General features: G+C 35.1%; 1 protein-coding gene across 4 annotated transcripts; it reads right to left on the minus strand.

Moving 5' to 3' along the window:
• Positions 1 to 1,303: 1,303 nt before the first annotated feature.
• On the minus strand, positions 1,304 to 7,146 carry LOC104883962 (protein LAZ1 homolog 2). Of its 4 annotated transcripts, XM_010668542.4 has the most exons (9): positions 7,088 to 7,146; positions 5,396 to 5,619; positions 5,095 to 5,151; positions 4,592 to 4,700; positions 3,725 to 3,909; positions 3,564 to 3,652; positions 2,662 to 2,911; positions 1,687 to 1,923; positions 1,304 to 1,572 (listed from the first exon to the last, which is right to left on the minus strand). In XM_010668542.4, exons 2-9 carry the CDS (start codon positions 5,516 to 5,518, stop codon positions 1,348 to 1,350), a joined length of 1,275 nt encoding a protein of 424 aa, XP_010666844.2. In that variant the 5' UTR covers positions 5,519 to 5,619; positions 7,088 to 7,146; the 3' UTR covers positions 1,304 to 1,347. The 4 variants fall into 4 exon arrangements, with proteins under 4 accessions (XP_010666844.2, XP_048491058.1, XP_048491057.1 ...); XM_048635101.2 differs by lacking the exon at positions 5,396 to 5,619 and having other exon boundaries at positions 7,088 to 7,110; XM_048635100.2 differs by lacking the exons at positions 5,396 to 5,619; positions 7,088 to 7,146 and adding an exon at positions 5,263 to 5,306.
• Between the last annotated feature and the right edge of the window lie 5,249 nt (positions 7,147 to 12,395).

Raw genomic sequence — 12,395 nt, forward strand, 5'->3', positions numbered from 1 at the left:
TCGATACTTCGACACGGTCAAGAGAGTGTCTTGACCAATTTTTTAGACACATCTATCATTGAAAGTGTCGGAAAAAACTTTCCGACACTTTATTTTGATTAAAAAATAATAAGAATTCGGTAAAAAATGATAAAATTTTAAATAGTACTATCAGTTGTACAAAAAGTTTAAGTATTATATTATATTCATTATTATATTTTAGAAGAAATCGAAAAAGGTAAGTTATACAAAAAGTACAACTCTTGGAATTCTTCCCGGCAATCACATGACTCTTCTTAGTTGTACACCATAACACATTAACACCACACCTTTAAAACATTATTAAATAATTTTATTTGATAGTTGTACTGTTGTACCAAATAATTTGACAACTTTAAACATAGTAGTGTACATACTACATAGTATTTGACAAAGCCGCGAAGAGTTTTCATCTCTCCACCGTTGCCAGAGAAGAAACTGAAGGTAATCCATGGCTATGCCTGTGTCTAATGGAGGAAATCACATCATTGGGTGCGGCTCAATCTCCCAAACAAAAACCCCAACATGGTATCAAGAGATTTCGTACATCAATTAACAGATATAGGGTTTACATATAAATCCTAAATTTTAAAATTTGAATGAAAGTGCAATGAATTAGGTAATTATTCCCCCTTTTCTCCCTTCGTTTCTTTCTCACTTTTGCTAAATGGGTATCCGACAGAGGACGCTTTTCCGATACGCATATCGACATCCATTTCCAAATTCCAGGTGTGTTGCGCGTCGTGTCGAGTCGACACGCGACACTCGAGGTAGAAGAGAGTGTCTGAATAACATAGGTCCCCGCAATCAGAGCTTTGTTATCATTACAATTGTGTCAAAAATTTGTGCTAAACAGAAACCTAAAGATTGATAAGCTATTTTTTGTGCTAACATTTGTCAATTTTGGTGTCTAAAATTGATACTAGTGTGTAACAGGGAAACATGAACCATACTTAAAAGAGTGAGTATCAGAGGAAGAGGATGCATCACCCTTTCCTCTATGCAGTGGACAAAGAAGTCCTTTTGTAAGTTTGGGTTGACCATACCTCGCTAACCCACAACTTATATTAGCAATAGTCTGTCCCAAAGTATCTTTCAAGTCAGACAGACATCTATATACTCCTAATGAAAAGAGGTAGAGAATATTCCATATTACTAACTGTACATGTTTCATGATTTGGCCAAATTTCTTGATGTGATGGTCCCAATGATTAAATGTCCCATCAGCCAACGTCCAAAACAGTTCTTTTCAAGCACCAACTCACCTTCCAAAAGGGTCAACAGGAGAAAGAAAAGAAGTATCTATATATCAAGAAGTCTATCAATATATCAAGAAGTCTCATCTACAGATTTGGTGACACTCAATTTTTGGGATGCTACAGTAGACTTGCTTCCTGGTTCATCGTCCTCAACGTGTTCCTCAATCTCCAGATCCGACTCTTGCTTGTCGTCAGAACCCACTGTTATTTGATGGAAGCTTTCTTGGATCTTCGTTACGCCCTTCTCGACAGGTTCTATTGCCTGATTTATGGTCAGCTTTACATCTTCAACCACCTGCCATTTCTCATTCAATAGTGGATATATTAAAACATTATCTACTTAGTTATGAAATGACAATATCTTGGTGTTGTGAATCGATAAAATATCTAGTGAAACATATTTTCATACCTGCTGACCACCTTCGACGACAATGTCTTGAACACTCTCAGTGATGCTTGTTCCAGGAGCTTTGATCTCAGTTTCAGTCTTCTCTATCATAGTTGGTCCTTTGCCCTTACCTTCCTTTTCTAAGTTAATCAATGTTTTCTCAGTTCGAGTACTGATTTTCCCGTACTCTGATACTGGTAAGAAATTATAGGATTTTGCAGAAAAGACACACACATGGGCTATTGCCGCAATTGCCATCTGTGCAGACAGCAAGACATAACTACTTGTGAGTATTCCATGAATCGTCAAGTTATATAAGATGCAACAAATTACGATTATAGCAATCTTTACTTGAGGAACATTTGTGAAATAACCATAGAAAACACTGTTTTTGTCAAAAACTAACATATAAACAACAAAAGTTGTGGGATTCTACCTTTTATTACAATTTGGTGGCAAAAAGTTGCCACCAATCGAATTTCGCCCAGTTAACCAGATACAACGATGTTGACTTTTTCCCTCCTTGTTTCACATGTATGCTGTTTTGATTGTAACAATTTAACCACAACTACACCATTAAGGTTTAAGAAGACCACAATTTCAATTTTTTTTAATTGCACTTAACTATCCACCGTCTATACCAATATTTTGTTTTCTTTCCCCTCGAAAAGAAAAAATATGTTTGTCCTTTTCAAGACTGATGTATTACCTTTATCTCGTTCCATTGAAGAGATGGAGGAGAAGGGGTTAAGGTTTCATAACTAGACCTCTCTAGATCATTGCTTTTGTTGTATTTAGCAGTCGACTATGATAGGAGGTATTATGATTAGATGATCGTTAACAAAAATATGACAATTATCAATTATGTGAAAAGTCCAAAATAAGGGGTAGATGCATGGACATGGCATAAACAATGGGTAATTTTGGATAAAGTTCCTAAAAGAGGCAACATTCTGATTCATTTTGCTTATGGAACTCCATCAACGAAAGACTTACTTCAATGCAGATCAAGAAATCTTGCAAACCAGTCTGAACTTTTCCTTCTTTTGGTAGAACTCCAAGTGCGCATAGCAGTGCAATTCCTACACCTTGCCACCACGTAGCAAACACAATAGCCTTGAAGCTGATGAACTTTGCAAGTGGTTTAATTGGTTTAAGTCTCTCATGAGTCACATTATAAAACTGAACTAGGCAATACAGTGCCCACATTTGACTGAAGTTCAATACAATTGTAATATATGGGTACCTGAAAAGACACTGATGGCTTAAAATGAGAATAATGCACGGATGCGAATTGCCAGCACAAGTTCCACAAATGTTGCAATTACAGTATTTTGAAAGGATGTGACAATGGAAGTTTCTAATGGTACTTAAGTAAGACATGATATGGAGAAGTCCTATATCTTTTTATCAGCATACCAGTAGACAAAGAGCTACTAACACAAACTAATTTCCAAGTTTGACTTAGGGTGCTTTTCTTCACCTTAAAAATAGTTTTGAGGGTTGATCAGGTTCAAATAACATTAGGTGAAATAAGGGCTGACAGGTCCAATCAGGTTAATTTCAGCTCAATTGAAAAGAACGCACCTTTATTGAGGGTTCCCCTATTTTACTCGGACTCGGTTACTTGTATTAGACGTATCTGACATGAAAATTTAAATGAAAACTCTCAATGACGTTGGCTAAAATTGAAATGTCAAGCGGCCATACCCGTGTTAGAATACCGAAAATCTGACACAGGTACTACGAGTGGTAACTTAAAAGATTCTGAGTAATAATCAACTTTCAAACAAATGCGAAAAAGACAGCCTGCATTTCTTAATGTTCAACAAAATTGGATATAGGTGCAGCGATATCAACAATATAGTCATATAAGTGTATATTCACAGTTAACATACCCATAATGCCACTTGAACTGACCGTCACCATATACACCAAATATCTCCAGAACAAAAGCCAGGAAAGCACAGACTGTCTTCAGGATCATCTGATTACTAAGCAAATGTTAGTCTTGACAAGTTCAAAATAAACTCCAGAAGTTGCAGGTATTTTCACTTACATATTGTACAAGACCAAATTTAATAATTGAGAACAATTGTTCTCCAAGTGCACATGGGTCTAGAAAGAAGTCGCGGAATGATTTTGGATGTGACTCTGGTTCTGTATCTCTTCCTTCCAGCAGTGGTTTGTTAAGTACATTTGTTGATTTATCTTCTAATAGTTCTAGAACTCTTTCTTCTCCACCTGCCACAAAAATTTTTTCCATACAATCTTAACTACCCAATTATCATCAAAAGCATGAAATGTTCAAAAACTTTCCAATTTTTGGTTTTGAGATTTTCTGAGGCAGATATATTTTGCATAATGAACCTAACATTAGCCAAACTTATCCTAATCATGTTTGTTTTGAATTACTTCAAAAAAACTGTAGTATACTTTTTTCTGGTTTTACATATCTTATTTTAGTTTCCAAAGAAGCTGAAATATGGAAGCAGAAAATGGTAAAAAACAAGTCCATTCATCATGTCTTAGATCTGGTATCTCTGTTCTATAAGGGAACACCTGCGGACTTTGACGTTCCCCAGACCTGAAATGCCTAAAACACCCATATATAATTGATATTTAAATTGTTAAAAGACATTGTTATAGTGATGAAATGAAATTTTGAAGCTATTTTTTCTACAAATTATGTTCTCTCTACATCAACGAATGCATCGCGTGCATATAGGACTAGGTACTCAATAAGAAAACTTACCCTGGAAAATACAATTACATAAGATTCCACAATTAGTATAAAGGGCTTGAAGCAGATGCATAGTTGCATCTTAACTTGGACTATCTTGGAATTTAAAATAGTAACAACTAATAGAACAATACAGAACTAGTTCCTTGACAGCATATAACTCTAATAATTAATGGAGCTTACCAAGGCAGGCGATGAGGTAGCTCCCAAAAGCGTACAACGCATATGCTTCATAACAATTTCTCAAAATGTCACAGGCTAGGGAAGTCTTAGGATTGGACAAGGATATGATCTGGGAAAGAAATATATTTGGTCAGATGATTTGTGCAAGATCACTTCATAAAATATCTTTGCGTACCCTTTCAGAGTGACCATCTTCCATTAGATGAAACAAGAGAAGTATAATTGGAAGTTATTTCATTTTACATCTATTTATTTTAAAATATATTCACTCAAACTTTGTTATTCGGAATCTTCATTCTACCTGAAGTACTTGTGTCAGGACCCAGCACTCCAACATAGGTATACTACGACACTTCATTTTAGCCCAAATTTTTTTCATCAAACAGTCAGGCCGGACACTTAGAGACACACCTGTGTCAGATACTAGTTTCTGAGTTCGAGTAACACACCCCTCGATAAACTGAAGCCAAAACTTGGATTGCAGATACTAGATGGATACTTACTGACTCAATGGCATAGATAGGAACCATGAGAAGCACAGCAACAATCCACTTTTGCTCCTGGAAAAATAATTTCACATTCAAAATTTCAAATACTCTTTACCGTGCATTTCCAAGTGAGAAAGATAAGGACCATATGAGTAGCTAACACCAAAGGCTGTGAAGAATTACGTTAGCAAACACAATGTAGAAATGTCATCTTTTCTCTGTCTATGCTGTGAAAATTCAAATCAATAATCATACCAATATCTAATACACCAAACTTATCTAAAGATAAGGCACTGGTGAAGAATGAAGAGCCTACCGCAGGATTATTATACGATCTTAGATGTTGACAAATCAAAATCAGGGAGAGAACTGATGCCATCAACGCAAAGAATCCTGCGACGATGGTGGCTGGTCCATGGAATTCCTTATATGGATTCATTTCTTGTACAATTAAGCCGACAAGACCTAGTTTACACACTGGGAAGATGATTGATTTCTTGGTTGTAAGTCTTCCCCATCCAGTTCTTCATCACTATAAAACTGCAGAGGAAAATAGCTAATTTATGTCGTTGACTGTTGAAATACTTGTATTCACAAAGAAAAAGGCATGGTATCTAACTAATTAGCCTAAAACATGGGTGCCAGTAGCATCAAGCCTACTGCTGGAGTAGAAAATCAATATATTTGTTACTAACATGTTTAATTCCATCGTGGGTAACAAAGGTTCAAAACTTTGCATGCTCTACGTTTTGAGATTTGCAAATTATTGTTGGTTATATGTATATAAAACCATTCATTAATCGTAGCTGTCACCTATTGTAATGCACTGTTAAACCGAAATTTGGTTATCCACTAAAGCTTATCGTCGGCCAGTTGTTTATAAGTATTCCATGACAAGAAATCAGGGAAATCATGGTAACCCTGAGATTCAGATATCTTTCCAAAACACCTTGTTATTTTTTACAAGGAGATCTCTCCAAGGTTACCATCGATAATTTTCTGGAGTGTTATCCAAAGTTTGGGGTTAATCTGGAGAATGTATAATAATTAAGGTCATTCTAGAAAAATGTCTAAAGTATTGGGTTATCCTATATAAATTCCAAACTAAAACTAAAGCAGTAAAATCAGCACCAAATTATCAAGATAGCAAACTCATGATATATATGAAATGCAAAGATTATCATTTGCCTGAGTGCAGTTTCCAATGAGACAACATTATTATTTCAAGGTTCTTCAATAGCAGCAATGTCAATCCTATGATCTAATTTTTGCCAAATTACTCAAAATAAATTTCTTCTTCAAATTAAAATGGCAAGAGAGCTACTTGACAAAGCAAAATTCGGTTCGACCAAAGGGAAATCTACCAAGTAACCAGGCACGTTCTACATTTTTCGTGTATAGAGAGCCATACATCATACATGGTAATGATATCGAGTATAGATTGAATTCAATGTCAAACTTTAGCAACTCTGCATGTAGTAGTTCTTGAATTTCCAAATCGAATACAATTTTGTTTACAAATATTTATAGTGAATCTAAAATTTCATTATTTTACCAATCAAACAAAAATTTGACCAAAATTTTCCATGGAAACCTCATTATACCAGCGAATTATAGTATTACTCCTAACAACACATACACATAGTCCCATATGTTAATCAGTCCATTGTAGTGAAACCAAAGAAAAAGAATGATTCCTTATGATTTGGCCATGCAAACACAAGCCTTTCCTTTTGTTGTCTCATCAGTATGTTTGGTTCATTAAGTTAGATTTACATCCGAATCGAGGTCAAGTTTGGGTGTTTAGTTTCTATTCATTAAGTTAGATGACAATATTTAATTCGCACATACCACCCACGATACCAACTAAGTTAGATGACATCTACAAGACTACAACATTACGTATTTACGTTGGTATACTCTATATTGCAACAACAAATTCGAAAATCAATTGAAACCATAATTAATGGCTTAAATAAAATGGAGGTGAAAAGGTGGTGGTTCTAACCTGGGATATTCTTCACGTAAAATGGTGGGAAACCGAAAAAAGGAAGAAAGAAACAGAAAATGCATTGCGTAGTATGAGGTGCATATATGATATATATAAGTTTGCTCTAGTTGCATGACACGTTTTCATATACGGGCTTTGAATTCTCACACGTCACTTTGCTCTACCATATGTGAATTGTGATGATGCCCAAATTAAGGGCCACAACATAACATTCCGTATATGCCAATTGCCAAGCCTAGAGCTGTCAATTCGGGTGTTTGGCTCGTTTTTATCTCGGATCCGGTTATATTTAGGTCGGGTTATCTTGTGTTAATGTGTCAATTTTGTTGGTTTGATTAGGGTTCCTTTTGATTATGCCAATTGCAAAACATTATTTTCAGTGAAAAATGATTTTCGTGGAAAATAATTTATAATTGAAAACACAATTTCAAAATTACTTTTCCCTTGTTTGGTTGGATGTAAAAAAAAATGATGAAATGAAAGAGAAAGTAAGGAGGTAATGAGAGGAGTGTACAAGAGAGATAAGAAAAATGAAGGAAAACAGTTTTTCCTTTATTTTGAAGGAAAAATGGTTGTCCATCATTGGGAGATCAATTTTACTCTTATGGAAAAATAGAGGAAAACAGTTTTCCCGGAAAATTTATTACGCCCTACCAAACGGATTGGAGTTTAAGATCAATTCATGTGAAGTTGGGTTAATTCAGGTCATTTGTCTTTTTTATTATGATTATGATTAGATTAGGTCAAGTTTAGTTCAAGCTGATTTAGGTGTGAGGTTGGTTAAGTTAAATTGATTTACTGCAAATTTGGGAGAATTTTGGATGAGATCGTTGTTGGAATTAATTAAAGTTTTGACAAGGTTAAGGTTAGTTTTGATCAAGTTAGGTTGCAATCAAGTGTCGATAATATGATTTTTAAGGATCTGATCAATTTTGGTTTGGGTCAATTTGAGTTTGACTACTTATAGGATCATCTTGAGTTAGTAAAACAAAATGCCTTGTTAAGGGCCCGTTTGATATTACTGTAGTTTTTTGTTTTTACTTTTTTGGTTTTTTTTTTATTTTCAAAGTCATATGATATATGTCCTATAATGAATAAAAAATTAGTCAAATTTTTTGGAAATATGATGATTTTGAAAACTGACAACTAAAAAGTCAAAACTACTTTTTCTGATAACCTGTTTTTGGTTTTTAGTTTTCAAAAAAAAAAACTGAAAACTGAAAAGAAAAAAACAATAACGAACGGCCTGGGCAGTTACTATTGTTAAGTGGTTCTGGATTTCATTCGACTTAATTTGGGTTATTTGCTTCCACCTTAGATTTAGTTGTCTGAAAGAGTGAAACTTTTATAAATTTTCCAAAAATTATTATTTTAGTTTGTAGATTGCTTCAATCTTAGATTTAGTTTGTTAAATGATTATTTGGTGAATTTATGTATAATCATAATTCCAAATCAAAAGTAATAAACTTAAATTAATTTAGCGAGAAAGAAGAGAACTATCGACACTTTAAGTAGGGATGCAAGTTCGATTTTTGGTTTGATTTTGGGAAAACCAAATCCATATAAATTAGGTCTTCACAATTCCATTCCAAATCCAAACTAAAATTCATCCCAAAGTAAATGAAAATGAAGTTACAAAACCAAAACCAAACCAACCAAAACGGAAAAAATTGAATTTCTTTATGCAAATTTATTTTGTCTTAAAAATTTCGTGACTTTATCATAATTAAAGTGTTTACGTATTTTCATGTGCATGTTTAACTGCACAACTCATCTTGTGCAAAATAACGATAATTGCAAATTATTATGGACATAATGAAAATAATAAAAAGAACTTGAAAAAGGAATATACCTGATTGGAGAACTTACTTAAGTGAGTTTTTTTGGAGCTTTTATTTATGGCCCTCATATGTTGATTAGTGTAATTTTTAGGCCCATAGATGAATTCATTTTAGATTCAATTTTTTCGATTTTTCAGATTAAAAATCGAATCTAAACCGAAAATCAAATTATGTTGTTTTTCAGTCCAAACCAAAATAGGATTCAAAATTCCAACCAAATTGTAAAATTTGGTTCGGTTAGGTCTGTTTTGGGGTATTTAACCAAATAACTTACTACCCCAACTTCAAGTATCCATTTCCTAAAGAATGATCCATAATGATCTAAAGAAGCTCTACCCACTATTTGACAAATGGTTAAGATGGATGGTCATACAACCATAAATTCAATGAGTAGGTGGTGCACATGCATGCACGACCAGAAGGGCACGAGTGCATATAAGATTGGTATATAGATAAATGTCCAATTCAATAAAACTATTACTCCCTCCTAATCATAAAGATCTAAACACTTGTTTATGACACGTATTTGGAGGTGATAATAGTGCGGTTATCAAATGTTATTTAAGTTAAAAAGTAGATGTGATATGAGTTGATGTGTTACTCCCTCCGTCCCAATTTATTTGCTACATTTTGCCATTTAGGTGTGTCCCAATTTATTTGCTACATTTGCAACTATTTCCATATATAGTACATAGGTCCCACACTTTATTTACAAATTTGCCATCACTCCTTCCTTGGTTTTTGTAAATATTTCCATATATAGTACATAGGTCCCACAATTTATCTATTTGTTTTTTTGTTAATTCTTGTTATGGCAATGGTCCCCACTCCCTCCTTGGTCTTTGTGATAAAGCAAATGTAGCAAATAATTTGGGACGGAGGGAGTATTTTTTATGAAAGGAAAGAGAAAGTTGGATAACTTTTTATTGAAAAAATGTAAAATGTGGACCAAAAGAGTGAAAGAAATAATAATAGTGGGGGTGTTCAAACTAATTCGCGACAAACATAAAAAGAAAAGTGTTCAGACTATTCGAGGACGAGGGAGGTAATTAAGTTTGACCAAAACATCATCATTGATTTTTATGATGGGAATGCTCTTTTAATAAGTTCTTATATGTCAATTTAAAAATAGTTTTATGTTCAACCATTAGAAAATGGATTGGAGGGTGCTCACTGAACCGAATGCGTTGTGGTCTAGGGTCCTAAGAAGCAAATATTGTAAGGGTCGATGTGATGTGGATATGTTTAGACCCAAAACTAACATTCTAATGTTTGGAGGGGAATTACTGAAAACGCCACTACTCTTCGCAATGGAACAAGAATAGCAGTTAACAATGGAGAATCAACCTTGTTCTGGGATCACTGTTGGGCTTCAAATAAATCACTCAGGGATCTTGCATTGCACGCTATTCCTCCGGAGATTGAAGGGGCCACAGTTGCTGAACTTTGGGAGAAAGATGTTGGATGGAGGTGGGATACTTTTGCAAATTTATTGCCGCCCAATGTGATTAAAGAAATTGATGCTCATGAACTGAAGGAGGATTCAGAGTATGGTGACTTATTTTACTGGGCAAATTCGCCTAAAGGTAAGTTCACCATTAAATCTGCGATTAATATTATAAGGCGTGAAGATTTGGAACCGAATGATGGCTGTTGGGAATTCATTTGGAAACTTCGGGTGCAACAGCGCATTAGAGTTTTTCTCTGGACTGTGATGCATGACAGACTCATGTGTAATGCTAATCATTACAAGCGTCATATTACAGATGATTCAAGATGCATACACTGTTGCAATGAGGATGAAACAGTGCTGCATGTTCTCAGGGACTGCAGGGCAGCTAGAGAAGTTTGGAGGCAGCTTGGTGAGCCTGCAAGGTCCTTTTATTCTGGTACACTTACGCAATGGATCACTCGTAATGTTAAATATCAAGCTAAAGATGATTTGTCGGCTGAAACATGGCCTATCTTTTTTGCTATTATTCTCTGGTGGATCTGGAGATGGAGGAATTGTGTGATCTTTAATAACACACACGATATACCTGCTGATACGAGTGCTTTCCTAATGGCGCGCTTTGAGGAAGCTTGGAGGTCACTGGTTGTAGATGACCAAGGCTTGGATAATCCTAGGCCTATTCGCACTGAGACTTTTATCAGGTGGATGGCACCACCGGAAGGATGGTTGGTGTTGATTTCGGATGGGGCTGCAAAAGGTGCTCCGAGTCCAGCTGGGGGGTGGTTTAATACGAAATAATGTGGGCGCGCTGCAGTGTGCTTATTCTCTAAATTTTGGTGCCTGTCATGCTTTTATGGCTGAGATAAAAGCTGTGGAGTTTGGTTTGGGTTTAGCCAAACGGATGCGAATTAGCAAGCTTCAAGTTCAGATGGATAATCAAGCTGTTGTGCTAGCTTTGCAAGGGACTGAAACGTATGGAGGTGTTTGTACTCATATAATCCGCAGATGTCGGGAGATGTTAGGAGATCCGAGCTGGATAGTGGTAGTCAAACATTGCTACAGAGAAGGAAACAGAGCTGCAGATTGGTTAGCCAATCAAGAAGTTTGTCAGAACAACAAGACAGAGTTGATTCAAGTCCCACCTTTAAATCTAGGTCGTTTCTTTTTGAGGATGTTGTAGGTGTTGCTATGCCTCGTTTCATCCCTCCTTAGGTTTTTCCTTTTTTAGTTTTCTTTTGGTTATTTTTGCTTTGTCTATTTTTCTCGAGGTTCTCCTCTCCATTTGCATCAAAAAAAAAAAATTAGAAAATGGATTTTTTCACCAAATATCCTTGAATAATATTTTTTCATTACATGCATTCCAACCTTCAAAAAACATTATATACTCCTTAAATTTTTGTAAGATTCACCGTGTACCCTTAATATATGACTAGCGAACATTGATTCTTGTTTGATTTGGTATTTGAATACCAAATTGCACCGCAAAAGTCATTAATATTTCTTGAACTAAAGCATCCAACTTCGAATTCATCTCTTCCATCATCTCTTCTCTAACTCTTTGGGTCACTCTAGCCTCGAATTCCTGCATCTCCAGATCATCCATGCGCATACTCTTTCGAGCAATACTACTTTGATCTCCGCAAATAGTTGTAATCCTAATGCTACGCCTAGCTGTTAACACACACCTAGGGCAATCTTTCTTCTTTAGAGCACGTGATAGAGCATCATCCATCCAACCTAGAACAAACTAGCCTTCCTTTTCTTTCCTTTTCCACTCATCCTATGCCCAATTAAAAAAATCAATGTGATTAGTAGAATACATTCTAATAATATAACTATTTATATAGAAATAATTGGAAATACCCTAAATTTGAAGAATATAAGTACTTTCCTACTCATTTTACTACTTTCATGTCCAAAACATAGCTCTAGAAACTATTTTTTAATCTCGCTAGATACCAAAGGTCTCCGAAACTTAAAGCAAGACTTTATGCATCAGCAACAAAAAGGA

The sequence above is a fragment of the Beta vulgaris genome, chromosome 8, assembly GCF_026745355.1.
Source record: "Beta vulgaris subsp. vulgaris cultivar EL10 chromosome 8, EL10.2, whole genome shotgun sequence".
Lineage (NCBI taxonomy): Eukaryota > Viridiplantae > Streptophyta > Magnoliopsida > Caryophyllales > Amaranthaceae > Beta > Beta vulgaris.

Bases quoted from the DNA above. Each gene is read 5' to 3' on its own strand.
- LOC104883962 (XM_010668542.4), bottom strand. From the start codon at position 5,518: ATGAATCCATATAAGGAATTCCATGGACCAGCCACCATCGTCGCAGGA. The intron at 4,701-5,094 runs GTAAGTATCCAT...TTTCTTTCCCAG, and splicing joins CTATCTATGCCATTGAGTCA to ATCATATCCTTGTCCAATCC. The intron at 3,653-3,724 runs GTAAGTGAAAAT...CTTAGTAATCAG, and splicing joins AATTTGGTCTTGTACAATAT to ATGATCCTGAAGACAGTCTG.